Source organism: Phocoena sinus, chromosome 17, assembly GCF_008692025.1.
Source record: "Phocoena sinus isolate mPhoSin1 chromosome 17, mPhoSin1.pri, whole genome shotgun sequence".
In the NCBI taxonomy this organism is placed as follows: domain Eukaryota; kingdom Metazoa; phylum Chordata; class Mammalia; order Artiodactyla; family Phocoenidae; genus Phocoena; species Phocoena sinus.
In genome coordinates, this window is record NC_045779.1 from 70,741,526 (window position 1) to 70,756,373 (window position 14,848).

The 14,848-nt window shown below is 35.2% G+C and overlaps 1 protein-coding gene across 7 annotated transcripts in view; it reads right to left on the reverse strand.

Annotated features, from left to right (window-relative positions):
• Positions 1 to 14,848, reverse strand: part of LRRC6 (leucine rich repeat containing 6) — an 86,880-nt gene that overhangs the window by 30,239 nt on the left and 41,793 nt on the right. For 5 of the 7 annotated variants that reach the window (XM_032609714.1, XM_032609715.1, XM_032609712.1 and 2 more), the window contains exons 9-10: positions 12,627 to 12,696; positions 2,702 to 2,797 (exon numbers count right to left, since the gene is read on the reverse strand). In XM_032609714.1, coding sequence (XP_032465605.1) covers positions 2,702 to 2,797; positions 12,627 to 12,696 — 166 coding nt within the window. Of the gene's footprint in view, positions 1 to 2,701; positions 2,815 to 12,626; positions 12,697 to 14,848 lie in introns of all 7 variants that reach the window. The other 2 variants (XR_004346417.1, XM_032609717.1) reach the window with 1 other exon arrangement.

Sequence of the window (14,848 nt, forward strand, 5' to 3'; positions counted from 1 at the left end):
TCCCTATAGGATATTCTAACTGGCATCGAAGCATTTCCTTAATTTGTTGTAGTCAACAAGGACAATGCGATTCTTCCCGTTGTGTTTGTTGTTTTATTGCTTGACAACAAATTGTATTTGCTGTCTTATTACCTCAGAGTAAAAATACATAACTGATTACTCATAATCTGTTACAAAACTGGCTTTGGGAAAATGAAGGATTATTAAACCATCATAGAAACCCTATTGGTTAATCAAGTTTATAATCTTTGTGTCCCCCAGGTCCCTTTTCTTTCTCACAAGGAGAACCCCATGTTGACTGGTTTATCTACTCTTCCCCTTTGAAACCTGAGTGACTGGGGCAAAGCTGACCCTACCCCTAGCTCATGGGATGAGGTAACAGTAACCAAACATAAAATAATAGGAACGAAGAAAGGACTACCATCTCTTTGGCCAGAGATTGGTTTCATTGTCCAGGGTTAAGCTCCTCAGGATTTGTTAGCCTCTTCAGCTAAACTAGCCAGATGAGTCCAGAGGAGCTTTTATTCCATGGCGATGGGAGAGGTCCTCTCTCTGGTCCTTCTCTGATTCTCTGTCTTTCCATTTTTGTGCAAGGTAAGAACACGAAAGCAAGTCACCCCAGTTACTCATGTAACTCATGTCAAGAAGGAAGTGCTCACGTCAAGAAGGAAGCAGGTCTGAGTACAGAGCTAACATATCAGAAAGGGCCTGACCCTCCCCTGACTGGGCCCTCCCAACCTTCCGTATCTTGTTACAAGAGTTGAAACACTTCTTTCCGGTTAAAGCCAATTCTGTTTGGAGTTTCTGCAGCTTGCAGCACAAAACATCCTAACTCATTCACAGAGCCTGTATTGAGGAATCGGAATATTCCATATAGACAGATGAATTTTTTTAAAGTTTTATTTCCTTAAGTTTTTTCAGCATTGTCATCTATCCATGTTAAGTCTGTTCAGGCTTCTAAACAGCTTCTGTCTCAGACATTCAGCTCTGAGATCAAAGTTAGAGTCTGAAAGTCAGCGGAGGGAACACTACCAGTCATTAGAAGTCAGCCATATCAAAAGTACACATATAATGTATAGCTGATTCACTTTGTTATAAAGCAGAAACTAACACACCATTGTAAAGCAATTATACCCCAATAAAGATGTTAAAAAAAAAAAAGTACACATATAGTTTTGTTCTCTATGTCTGTGAGTCTGTTCCTGTGCTGTATACAGATTCACTTGCATTATTTTTTAGATTCTACATATAAGTCATATTTTATAGTATTGTCTTTCTCTGTCTGACTTACCAAGCATAAGAGGGAGGGGGAGGGACAAATTAGGAGGATGTGATTAACAGATAAAAATTACTATCCATAAAATAGATAAGCAGCAGGGATTTACTACAAAACACAGAGAATTATATTCGTTATCTTATAATAACCTACACTGGAATGTAATATGCAAAAAAATCCTAAAAACAAAAAACAGAACACTTTGCTGTATTCCTGGAACTAGCGCAATATTGTAAATCAATTATACTTCAATTAAAAAAAACTGAAAAAAATACATATACAACACTTCTCCTTCCAAATAAAAGACAAAAAAGAGTTTTAGTTTAAAATACTATCTTGGGCTTCCCTGGTGGCGCAGTGGTTGAGAATCTGCCTGCTAATGCAGGGGACACGGGTTCGAGCCCTGGTCCTGGGAGGATCCCACATGCCGCGGAGCAACTAGGCCCGTGAGCCACAACTACTGAGCCTGCGTGTCTGGAGCCTGTGCTCCGCAACAAGAGAGGCCGTGATAGTGAGAGGCCTGCGCACCGTGATGAAGAGTGGCCCCCACTTGGCGCAACTAGAGAAAGCCCTCGCACCGAAACGAAGACCCAACACAGCAAAGATAAATAAATTAATACACTCCTACCCCCAACATCTTCTTTAAAAAAAAAAAAAACTATCTAGTCCATATCATAAAAATAATACAGGGCTTCCCTGGTGGCGCAGTGGTTGGGAGTCCGCCTGCCGATGCGGGGGACGCGGGTTCGTGCCCCGGTCAGGGAGGGTCCCGCATGCCGTGGAGCGGCTGGGCCTGTGAGCCATGGCCGCTGGGCCTGTGCGTCCGGAGCCTCTGCTCCACAACGGGAGAGGCCGGCGTACCGCAAAAAAAAAAAAAAAAAAAAAAAAAAAAAAAAAAAATACAAAGAGCAACAATGATGGCATCAATAAGTGCTCACTATGCTATGAATTTTATGTGTATTATCTTTCTTAAAAGCGATATTAGGAAAAAGAGGCCCAGAACCAGGTTAATAACTTGCCCAAAGTCACGAATCTAGTAAGCTCAATATTTGAAATTCAACAACACTTTTTTTAAGAGACCCAAGGCCTACTACATCTTCTTTCAAAGTTATTGGTAAGGAAAGTACTGATTACCATGTGCCGGGCATGCTCATGGCGCCTGTGATCTACGCACCCCTCCTCCACACTCTGGTCTGCCAGGTAGGAAGGCTGGGAGGCGGGAACTGCAGGTAGGAGGAGTTACAACAGTCACAGCGCCCCGGTCCCAGCTCTCCCTTCTCACAGGCCTTTGTTCTCCTACCTGAGCTGGTCCAAGTACATTTTCTGGCTCTCTCAGCCCATAAGACCTTGATCACAAGTCATCAGGAGCCCTGGCAGGCCACGTTCCTCTAGGAACTTGAGGTTTGAACAAATGAGGCTACCTACCTTGGGCATGTAGACCACCAGATGCCCTGTTGTCTGAGCTCTTTTAGCAGAGCTGCTATCAGGTTTGACTTCTGCAGGAAGGACAAGCTGAAATGGCTGAAAGCAAACAGGAACTGTGGAGAGTGAGTGCGTATTACACGAGGGGGTTACTTTAAGAGGTGTTTTCATTACAAATTTAAGATTCACCGTTATTTTAAAAATCTGCTTAGGCTTATTAGGAAAAAAATAAAATATGGGCAATGCTTGATACGCATGAACGATTTTACGAATTTTAATTAATTGTCTGAGGAACAGTTAGTCACAGATCGTGACTGGTCCATTTATGAGAACATGGCTGATAAAGGATTTATAGATAAAACTTCTTGTCATAAAACATCAACACATTTCCATTTTAATGTCTTCAAGCTAACTGACATGAAAGCTCAGAATCAGCAAAAACTACTATTTCAAAAGTGATAAAGTTACAGTTGCTGTGAATGACATCACTGACAATTTTAAAGGGGTACATTATTTAAGTGGGGGTATTATTTTACAGGGGTACATTATTTAAGTGGGGGTATTATTTTACAGGGGTACATTATTTAAGTGGGGGTATTATTTTACAGGGGTACATTATTTAAGTGGGGGTATTATTTTACAGGGGTACATTATTTAAGTGGGGGTATTATTTTACAGGGGTACATTATTTAAGTGGGGGTACTATTTTAAAGGGGTACATTATTTAAGTGGGGGTATTATTTTAAAGGGGTACATTATTTAAGTGGGGGTATTATTTTAAAGGGGTACATTATTTAAGTGGGGGTATTATTTTACAGGGGTACATTATTTAAGTGGGGGTATTATTTTACAGGGGTACATTATTTAAGTGGGGGTATTATTTTACAGGGGTACATTATTTAAGTGGGGGTATTATTTTACAGGGGTACATTATTTAAGTGGGGGTATTATTTTACAGGGGTACATTATTTAAGTGGGTGTATTATTTTACAGGGGTACATTATTTAAGTGGGTGTATTATTTTAAATGGGTACATCATTATTTAAGTGGGTGTATTATTTTAAATGGGTACATTATTTAAGTGGGTGTATTATTTTAAATGGGTACATCATTATTTAAGTGGGTGTATTATTTTAAATGGGTACATCATTATTTAAGTGGGTGTATTATTTTAAATGGGTACATCATTATTTAAGTGGGTGTATTATTTTAAATGGGTACATCATTATTTAAGTGGGTGTATTATTTTAAATGGGTACATTATTTAAGTGGGTGTATTATTTTAAATGGGTACATTATTTAAGTGGGTGTATTATTTTAAATGGGTACATTATTTAAGTGGGTGTATTATTTTAAATGGGTACATTATTTAAGTGGGTGCATTATTTTAAATGGGTACATTATTTAAGTGGGTGCATTATTTTAAATGGGTACATTATTTAAGTGGGTGTATTATTTTAAATGGGTACATTATTTAAGTGGGTGTATTATTTTAAATGGGTACATTATTTAAGTGGGTGCATTATTTTAAATGGGTACATTATTTAAGTGGGTGCATTATTTTAAATGGGTACATTATTTAAGTGGGTGCATTATTTTAAATGGGTACATTATTTAAGTGGGTGTATTATTTTAAATGGGTACATTATTTAAGTGGGTGTATTATTTTAAATGGGTACATTATTTAAGTGGGTGTATTATTTTAAATGGGTACATCATTATTTAAGTGGGTGTATTATTTTAAATGGGTACATCATTATTTAAGTGGGTGTATTATTTTAAATGGGTACATTATTTAAGTGGGTGTATTATTTTAAATGGGTACATCATTATTTAAGTGGGGGTATTATTTTACAGGGGTACATTACTTAAGTGGGGGTATTATTTTACAGGGGTACATTACTTAAGTGGGGGTATTATTTTACAGGGGTACATTACTTAAGTGGGGGTATTATTTTAAAGGGGTACATTACTTAAGTGGGGGTATTATTTTAAAGGGGTACATTACTTAAGTGGGGGTATTATTTTACAGGGGTACATTACTTAAGTGGGGGTATTATTTTACAGGGGTACATTACTTAAGTGGGGGTATTATTTTACAGGGGTACATTACTTAAGTGGGGGTATTATTTTACAGGGGTACATTACTTAAGTGGGGGTATTATTTTACAGGGGTACATTACTTAAGTGGGGGTATTATTTTACAGGGGTACATTACTTAAGTGGGGATATTATTTTAAAGGGGTACATTATTTAAGTGGGGTATTATTTTAAAGGGGTACATTATTTAAGTGGGGGTATTATTTTAAAGGGGTACATTATTTAAGTGGGGGTATTATTTTAAAGGGGTACATTATTTAAGTGGGGGTATTATTTTAAAGGGGTACATTATTTAAGTGGGGTATTATTTTACAGGGGTACATTATTTAAGTGGGGGTATTATTTTACAGGGGTACATTATTTAAGTGGGGGTATTATTTTACAGGGGTACATTATTTAAGTGGGGGTATTATTTTACAGGGGTACATTATTTAAGTGGGGGTATTATTTTACAGGGGTACATTATTTAAGTGGGGGTATTATTTTACAGGGGTACATTATTTAAGTGGGGGTATTATTTTAAAGGGGTACATTATTTAAGTGGGGGTATTATTTTAAAGGGGTACATTATTTAAGTGGGGGTATTATTTTAAAGGGGTACATTATTTAAGTGGGGGTATTATTTTAAAGGGGTACATTATTTAAGTGGGGGTATTATTTTAAAGGGGTACATTATTTAAGTGGGGGTATTATTTTAAAGGGGTACATTATTTAAGTGGGGGTATTATTTTACAGGGGTACATTATTTAAGTGGGGGTATTATTTTACAGGGGTACATTATTTAAGTGGGGGTATTATTTTAAAGGGGTACATTATTTAAGTGGGGGTATTATTTTACAGGGGTACATTATTTAAGTGGGGGTATTATTTTACAGGGGTACATTATTTAAGTGGGGGTATTATTTTAAAGGGGTACATTATTTAAGTGGGTGTATTATTTTAAATGGGTACATTATTTAAGTGGGTGTATTATTTTAAATGGGTACATCATTATTTAAGTGGGTGTATTATTTTAAATGGGTACATTATTTAAGTGGGTGTATTATTTTAAATGGGTACATCATTATTTAAGTGGGTGTATTATTTTAAATGGGTACATCATTATTTAAGTGGGTGTATTATTTTAAATGGGTACATTATTTAAGTGGGTGTATTATTTTAAATGGGTACATTATTTAAGTGGGTGTATTATTTTAAATGGGTACATTATTTAAGTGGGTGTATTATTTTAAATGGGTACATTATTTAAGTGGGTGCATTATTTTAAATGGGTACATTATTTAAGTGGGTGCATTATTTTAAATGGGTACATTATTTAAGTGGGTGTATTATTTTAAATGGGTACATTATTTAAGTGGGTGTATTATTTTAAATGGGTACATTATTTAAGTGGGTGCATTATTTTAAATGGGTACATTATTTAAGTGGGTGCATTATTTTAAATGGGTACATTATTTAAGTGGGTGCATTATTTTAAATGGGTACATTATTTAAGTGGGTGTATTATTTTAAATGGGTACATTATTTAAGTGGGTGTATTATTTTAAATGGGTACATTATTTAAGTGGGTGTATTATTTTAAATGGGTACATCATTATTTAAGTGGGTGTATTATTTTAAATGGGTACATCATTATTTAAGTGGGTGTATTATTTTAAATGGGTACATCATTATTTAAGTGGGTGTATTATTTTAAATGGGTACATTATTTAAGTGGGTGTATTATTTTAAATGGGTACATCATTATTTAAGTGGGTGTATTATTTTAAATGGGTACATTATTTAAGTGGGTGCATTATTTTAAATGGGTACATTATTTAAGTGGGTGCATTATTTTAAATGGGTACATCATTATTTAAGTGGGTGTATTATTTTAAATGGGTACATTATTTAAGTGGGTGTATTATTTTAAATGGGTACATTATTTAAGTGGGTGTATTATTTTAAATGGGTACATCATTATTTAAGTGGGTGTATTATTTTAAAGGGGTACATTATTTAAGTGGGTGTATTATTTTAAAGGGGTACATTATTTAAGTGGGTGTATTATTTTAAAGGGGTACATTATTTAAGTGGGGGTATTATTTTAAAGGGGTACATTATTTAAGTGGGGGTATTATTTTAAAGGGGTACATTATTTAAGTGGGGGTATTATTTTAAAGGGGTACATTATTTAAGTGGGGGTATTATTTTAAAGGGGTACATTATTTAAGTGGGGGTATTATTTTAAAGGGGTACATTATTTAAGTGGGGGTATTATTTTAAAGGGGTACATTATTTAAGTGGGGGTATTATTTTAAAGGGGTACATTATTTAAGTGGGGGTATTATTTTAAAGGGGTACATTACTTAAGTGGGGGTATTATTTTAAAGGGGTACATTATTTAAGTGGGGGTATTATTTTACAGGGGTACATTACTTAAGTGGGGGTATTATTTTACAGGGGTACATTACTTAAGTGGGGGTATTATTTTACAGGGGTACATTACTTAAGTGGGGGTATTATTTTACAGGGGTACATTACTTAAGTGGGGGTATTATTTTACAGGGGTACATTACTTAAGTGGGGGTATTATTTTAAAGGGGTACATTACTTAAGTGGGGGTATTATTTTAAAGGGGTACATTACTTAAGTGGGCGTATTATTTTAAAGGGGTACATTACTTAAGTGGGGGTATTATTTTAAAGGGGTACATTACTTAAGTGGGGGTATTATTTTACAGGGGTACATTACTTAAGTGGGGGTATTATTTTAAAGGGGTACATTACTTAAGTGGGGGTATTATTTTACAGGGGTACATTACTTAAGTGGGGGTATTATTTTACAGGGGTACATTACTTAAGTGGGGGTATTATTTTACAGGGGTACATTATTTAAGTGGGGGTATTATTTTACAGGGGTACATTACTTAAGTGGGGGTATTATTTTACAGGGGTACATTATTTAAGTGGGGGTATTATTTTACAGGGGTACATTATTTAAGTGGGGGTATTATTTTAAAGGGGTACATTATTTAAGTGGGGGTATTATTTTACAGGGGTACATTATTTAAGTGGGGGTATTATTTTACAGGGGTACATTATTTAAGTGGGGGTATTATTTTACAGGGGTACATTATTTAAGTGGGGGTATTATTTTACAGGGGTACATTATTTAAGTGGGGGTATTATTTTACAGGGGTACATTATTTAAGTGGGGGTATTATTTTACAGGGGTACATTATTTCAGTGGGGGTATTATTTTACAGGGGTACATTATTTAAGTGGGGGTATTATTTTACAGGGGTACATTATTTAAGTGGGGGTATTATTTTACAGGGGTACATTATTTAAGTGGGGGTATTATTTTAAAGGGGTACATTATTTAAGTGGGGGTATTATTTTACAGGGGTACATTATTTAAGTGGGGGTATTATTTTAAAGGGGTACATTATTTAAGTGGGGGTATTATTTTAAATGGGTACATTATTTAAGTGGGGGTATTATTTTAAAGGGGTACATTATTTAAGTGGGGGTATTATTTTAAATGGGTACATTATTTAAGTGGGGGTATTATTTTAAATGGGTACATTATTTAAGTGGGTGTATTATTTTACAGGGGTACATTATTTAAGTGGGGGTATTATTTTAAAGGGGTACATTATATAAGTGGGGGTATTATTTTAAATGGGTACATTATATAAGTGGGTGTATTATTTTAAATGGGTACATCATTATTTAAGTGGGTGTATTATTTTAAATGGGTACATCATTATTTAAGTGGGTGTATTATTTTAAATGGGTACATTATTTAAGTGGGTGTATTATTTTAAATGGGTACATTATTTAAGTGGGTGTATTATTTTAAATGGGTACATCATTATTGAAGTGGGTGTATTATTTTAAATGGGTACATTATTTAAGTGGGTGCATTATTTTAAATGGGTACATTATTTAAGTGGGTGTATTATTTTAAATGGGTACATCATTATTTAAGTGGGTGTATTATTTTAAATGGGTACATTATTTAAGTGGGTGTATTATTTTAAATGGGTACATTATTTAAGTGGGTGTATTATTTTAAATGGGTACATCATTATTTAAGTGGGTGTATTATTTTAAATGGGTACATCATTTAAGTGGGTGTATTATTTTAAAGGGGTACATTATTTAAGTGGGGGTATTATTTTAAAGGGGTACATTATTTAAGTGGGGGTATTATTTTAAAGGGGTACATTATTTAAGTGGGGGTATTATTTTAAAGGGGTACATTATTTAAGTGGGGGTATTATTTTAAAGGGGTACATTATTTAAGTGGGGGTATTATTTTACAGGGGTACATTACTTAAGTGGGGGTATTATTTTACAGGGGTACATTATTTAAGTGGGGGTATTATTTTACAGGGGTACATTACTTAAGTGGGGGTATTATTTTACAGGGGTACATTACTTAAGTGGGGGTATTATTTTACAGGGGTACATTACTTAAGTGGGGGTATTATTTTACAGGGGTACATTACTTAAGTGGGGGTATTATTTTAAAGGGGTACATTACTTAAGTGGGGGTATTATTTTAAAGGGGTACATTACTTAAGTGGGGGTATTATTTTAAAGGGGTACATTACTTAAGTGGGGGTATTATTTTAAAGGGGTACATTACTTAAGTGGGGGTATTATTTTACAGGGGTACATTACTTAAGTGGGGGTATTATTTTAAAGGGGTACATTACTTAAGTGGGGGTATTATTTTAAAGGGGTACATTACTTAAGTGGGGGTATTATTTTACAGGGGTACATTACTTAAGTGGGGGTATTATTTTACAGGGGTACATTACTTAAGTGGGGGTATTATTTACAGGGGTACATTACTTAAGTGGGGGTATTATTTTACAGGGGTACATTACTTAAGTGGGGGTATTATTTTACAGGGGTACATTACTTAAGTGGGGGTATTATTTTAAAGGGGTACATTATTTAAGTGGGGGTATTATTTTAAAGGGGTACATTATTTAAGTGGGGGTATTATTTTAAAGGGGTACATTATTTAAGTGGGGGTATTATTTTACAGGGGTACATTATTTAAGTGGGGGTATTATTTTACAGGGGTACATTATTTAAGTGGGGGTATTATTTTACAGGGGTACATTATTTAAGTGGGGGTATTATTTTACAGGGGTACATTATTTAAGTGGGGGTATTATTTTACAGGGGTACATTATTTAAGTGGGGGTATTATTTTACAGGGGTACATTATTTAAGTGGGGGTATTATTTTACAGGGGTACATTATTTAAGTGGGGGTATTATTTTAAAGGGGTACATTATTTAAGTGGGGGTATTATTTTACAGGGGTACATTATTTAAGTGGGGGTATTATTTTACAGGGGTACATTATTTAAGTGGGGGTATTATTTTAAAGGGGTACATTATTTAAGTGGGGGTATTATTTTACAGGGGTACATTATTTAAGTGGGGGTATTATTTTAAAGGGGTACATTATTTAAGTGGGGGTATTATTTTAAATGGGTACATTATTTAAGTGGGGGTATTATTTTACAGGGGTACATTATTTAAGTGGGGGTATTATTTTAAAGGGGTACATTATTTAAGTGGGGGTATTATTTTAAAGGGGTACATTATTTAAGTGGGGGTATTATTTTAAAGGGGTACATTATTTAAGTGGGGGTATTATTTTAAATGGGTACATTATTTAAGTGGGGGTATTATTTTAAATGGGTACATTATTTAAGTGGGGGTATTATTTTACAGGGGTACATTATTTAAGTGGGGGTATTATTTTAAAGGGGTACATTATTTAAGTGGGTGCATTATTTTAAATGGGTACATCATTATTTAAGTGGGTGCATTATTTTAAATGGGTACATTATTTAAGTGGGTGCATTATTTTAAATGGGTACATCATTATTTAAGTGGGTGCATTATTTTAAATGGGTACATCATTATTTAAGTGGGTGTATTATTTTAAATGGGTACATCATTATTTAAGTGGGTGTATTATTTTAAATGGGTACATCATTATTTAAGTGGGTGCATTATTTTAAATGGGTACATTATTTAAGTGGGTGTATTATTTTAAATGGGTACATTATTTAAGTGGGTGTATTATTTTAAATGGGTACATTATTTAAGTGGGTGTATTATTTTAAATGGGTACATTATTTAAGTGGGTGCATTATTTTAAATGGGTACATTATTTAAGTGGGTGCATTATTTTAAATGGGTACATTATTTAAGTGGGTGCATTATTTTAAATGGGTACATTATTTAAGTGGGTGCATTATTTTAAATGGGTACATTATTTAAGTGGGTGCATTATTTTAAATGGGTACATTATTTAAGTGGGTGCATTATTTTAAATCGGTACATTATTTAAGTGGGTGTATTATTTTAAATGGGTACATTATTTAAGTGGGTGTATTATTTTAAATGGGTACATTATTTAAGTGGGTGTATTATTTTAAATGGGTACATTATTTAAGTGGGTGTATTATTTTAAATGGGTACATTATTTAAGTGGGTGTATTATTTTAAATGGGTACATTATTTAAGTGGGTGCATTATTTTAAATGGGTTCATTATTTAAGTGGGTGTATTATTTTAAATGGGTACATTATTTAAGTGGGTGTATTATTTTAAATGGGTACATTATTTAAGTGGGTGCATTATTTTAAATGGGTACATTATTTAAGTGGGTGTATTATTTTAAATGGGTACATTATTTAAGTGGGTGTATTATTTTAAATGGGTACATCATTATTTAAGTGGGTGTATTATTTTAAATGGGTACATCATTATTTAAGTGGGTGTATTATTTTAAAGGGGTACATTATTTAAGTGGGTGTATTATTTTAAAGGGGTACATTATTTAAGTGGGTGTATTATTTTAAAGGGGTACATTATTTAAGTGGGGGTATTATTTTAAAGGGGTACATTATTTAAGTGGGGGTATTATTTTAAAGGGGTACATTATTTAAGTGGGGGTATTATTTTAAAGGGGTACATTATTTAAGTGGGGGTATTATTTTAAAGGGGTACATTATTTAAGTGGGGGTATTATTTTAAAGGGGTACATTATTTAAGTGGGGGTATTATTTTAACGGGGTACATTATTTAAGTGGGGGTATTATTTTAAAGGGGTACATTATTTAAGTGGGTGCATTATTTTAAATGGGTACATTATTTAAGTGGGTGTATTATTTTAAATGGGTACATTATTTAAGTGGGTGTATTATTTTAAATGGGTACATTATTTAAGTGGGTGTATTATTTTAAATGGGTACATTATTTAAGTGGGTGTATTATTTTAAATGGGTACATTATTTAAGTGGGTGTATTATTTTAAATGGGTACATTATTTAAGTGGGTGTATTATTTTAAATGGGTACATCATTATTTAAGTGGGTGTATTATTTTAAATGGGTACATTATTTAAGTGGGTGTATTATTTTAAATGGGTACATTATTTAAGTGGGTGTATTATTTTAAATGGGTACATTATTTAAGTGGGTGTATTATTTTAAATGGGTACATTATTTAATTGGGTGTATTATTTTAAATGGGTACATTATTTAAATATAACTTCAAGCATAGGCTACCCATACATGACCATCTTATCAGCTCTGAAAAAAGTACTAACAAAACAAACACAGGTTAAAAATACAAATTTTATCATACCACTCCCCTCATTTAAAATCGTGTGTCTAAAAAAACAGCACTCTGACTGGGTTTCTCTTTTTCTATTTTAAAATCACTTAAATCTGTTTTGAGGCAAGCTAGTTTGATTCAAGGCTGAGCTTCTGAAATGGGAACAGCCCATAGGGTTACACTTACCTTTCCCTTGACCATCACTCGCACATAAGTTGGTTGTACGTCAACATCGATTAAAGAGGTGTCCATATACCTTCAAAATTCAACAACCGAGTGTTATGATTTTCAAAACCATTTAAAGAAGTGTAAATACAAAGTCCCACTTAAGGGACCATTTTAAGTGAAGAAAGTTTACAATTTCCATGCTAAACAGGTCTTAGAATATTCATCTTAAATTCATGCCCAGACCGCCGGAAATTCAACATATCAGCAATTTCATTTTTAGACCCACAGTACACTTGGCATTGATTGCCCCTTACCCCAAAATATCTGCGGCCTGAAACACCAGAGGTTTGCAGAGAACGGCTTGCCTTGTTCCTTCATGAATATTTTATTTTAAGCCCCTAAGGCTGACTTGAATAGCCAGGAATGCTGAATCCACTAAGCTCCTGCGTCCTTAGGGCTCTCGATTCCCTGCAGCTGTTCTGCAGCTGCCCCATCCTACCTCTCCCGGAAGACTGGCTCCGCAAGCCCATCCTGCCCAGCAAGCTCAGCCCTCTCCCTCTATGGCAATGACCTCAGGATTGGGGGCAATTGTTCTCTTATACTTCGTGAGCAGAGGAAAGGTTTAGATTCCACATCACTCGTTAAAATAAGAAGTTTGGCCAAATGATTATTTTTATACGTGTTAAAATATTTGAAAATGCAGCGATGATTCAAAAATCACAAACATCATGGCAGGTAGGATGATACAGGGGTGACAGGCTCAGGTTTTAGCCACACAGGCTTGTGAGGACTGACTCCACCTTCCCCTTCCTGCTTTATTACCCTGGACCACATTCCTTAACCTTTCTAAGCCTGTCTCCTCACCTGTAAAATGAGGATACAAATAGTGCCTATCCCCTAAGATTGCTAAGAAGACACGTGCACCATGCCTAGTACATAGTTAGTGGTGATAAAGCATTGTTACAATTAATGAAAAATTAAAATAATAAAAAGTAGAGTCAGGTTTTCCTACAACTTCATGTTTATTATCTACCACTTTAACTATGGATTACAGATTCTTTTTCGTGCTTAGGGCCGCCTAAAGTTCCTCTGCCCCGACCTACAAGGGTTTTGCATGTGCTGTTCTCCTCTGCCTAAAATAATCTTCTACCGGTCCTTTGTAGAGCTCGCTACATCTTATCCTTCAATTTTCAGTGCTCACGTCCCTGGCTTTCCATTTTTCTCCAGCCATCCCCTCCACCGCCAACCACCAGACTACACACACCATTGTTCTCCATCCCTGAACTCTGTCCTTTTCCTGTACGGCACTCTTCTTCCTTTGTAATTACCTATTAGATGCCTGCCTATGTATTGTCTGCCATCCCCACTGGCCCGTAAACCCAGGAGAGCAGGGACTGTATTCAGAACAGGCTGGTTACAGTCTCCCAGTGCGTGGCATTCTACAGCTATTGGAAGGAATAGAAGCAGGAAGCAGACATGAATGAATGAACTTTCATGCATACATCCATGTGCCAATGAAGATAACAAGGAATTTTAGTGTAATAGTTTGGACAGAATCATGTGAATGGAAGGATTTTTCTACTTAGACAGGAGAAATATCACTAGTCCTTGAAAAGGTACATGCACGGGGAAATGAGGAAAGTTTTCATCTGAGGGTTAATGTTAAGTAGCTAATCGAGCTAAAAGGAGAAAGAGGTACACATTCACTGAACTCCAGGAATAAGGCCTAAAAATGGAAAGGACTTAAAAGGATGAAAAAGGGAATGTTTAACTGAAAAACAGCAGAAAGGGAAGCTCAGGGAGTTGGAGCAACAGAGAACATGCAGTCAGCTGGAGGAGGGCTGGAATGGAAGGCAGAGCTTCTTAAAGGCAGGTGACCCGGCAGCAAGTGGGCAGAAGGGCTGTTGGAGGCGTGGGAGACACAGCTGAGTGTGATGAGGGAGGGCTGCACCGAGAGCCGGCCCCCGTTCACGCCGGCCAAAGATGGACACAACCCAAGTGCCCGTCAGTGGGTGAACGGATAAACCAAAAGGTGGTCTCTCCATTCGATGCAATATTATTCAGCCACGAATATGCTACAACATGGATGAACCCTGAAGACATTACAGTGAGTGAAAGAAACCAGACACAAAGGCCAGATGTGATTCATTTACATGAAATACCCAGAATGGGCAAACTATGGAGACAGAAAGCAGATGAGTGGTTGCCAGGGGAAGGGGGGAAATGAAGAGTGCCTGCTT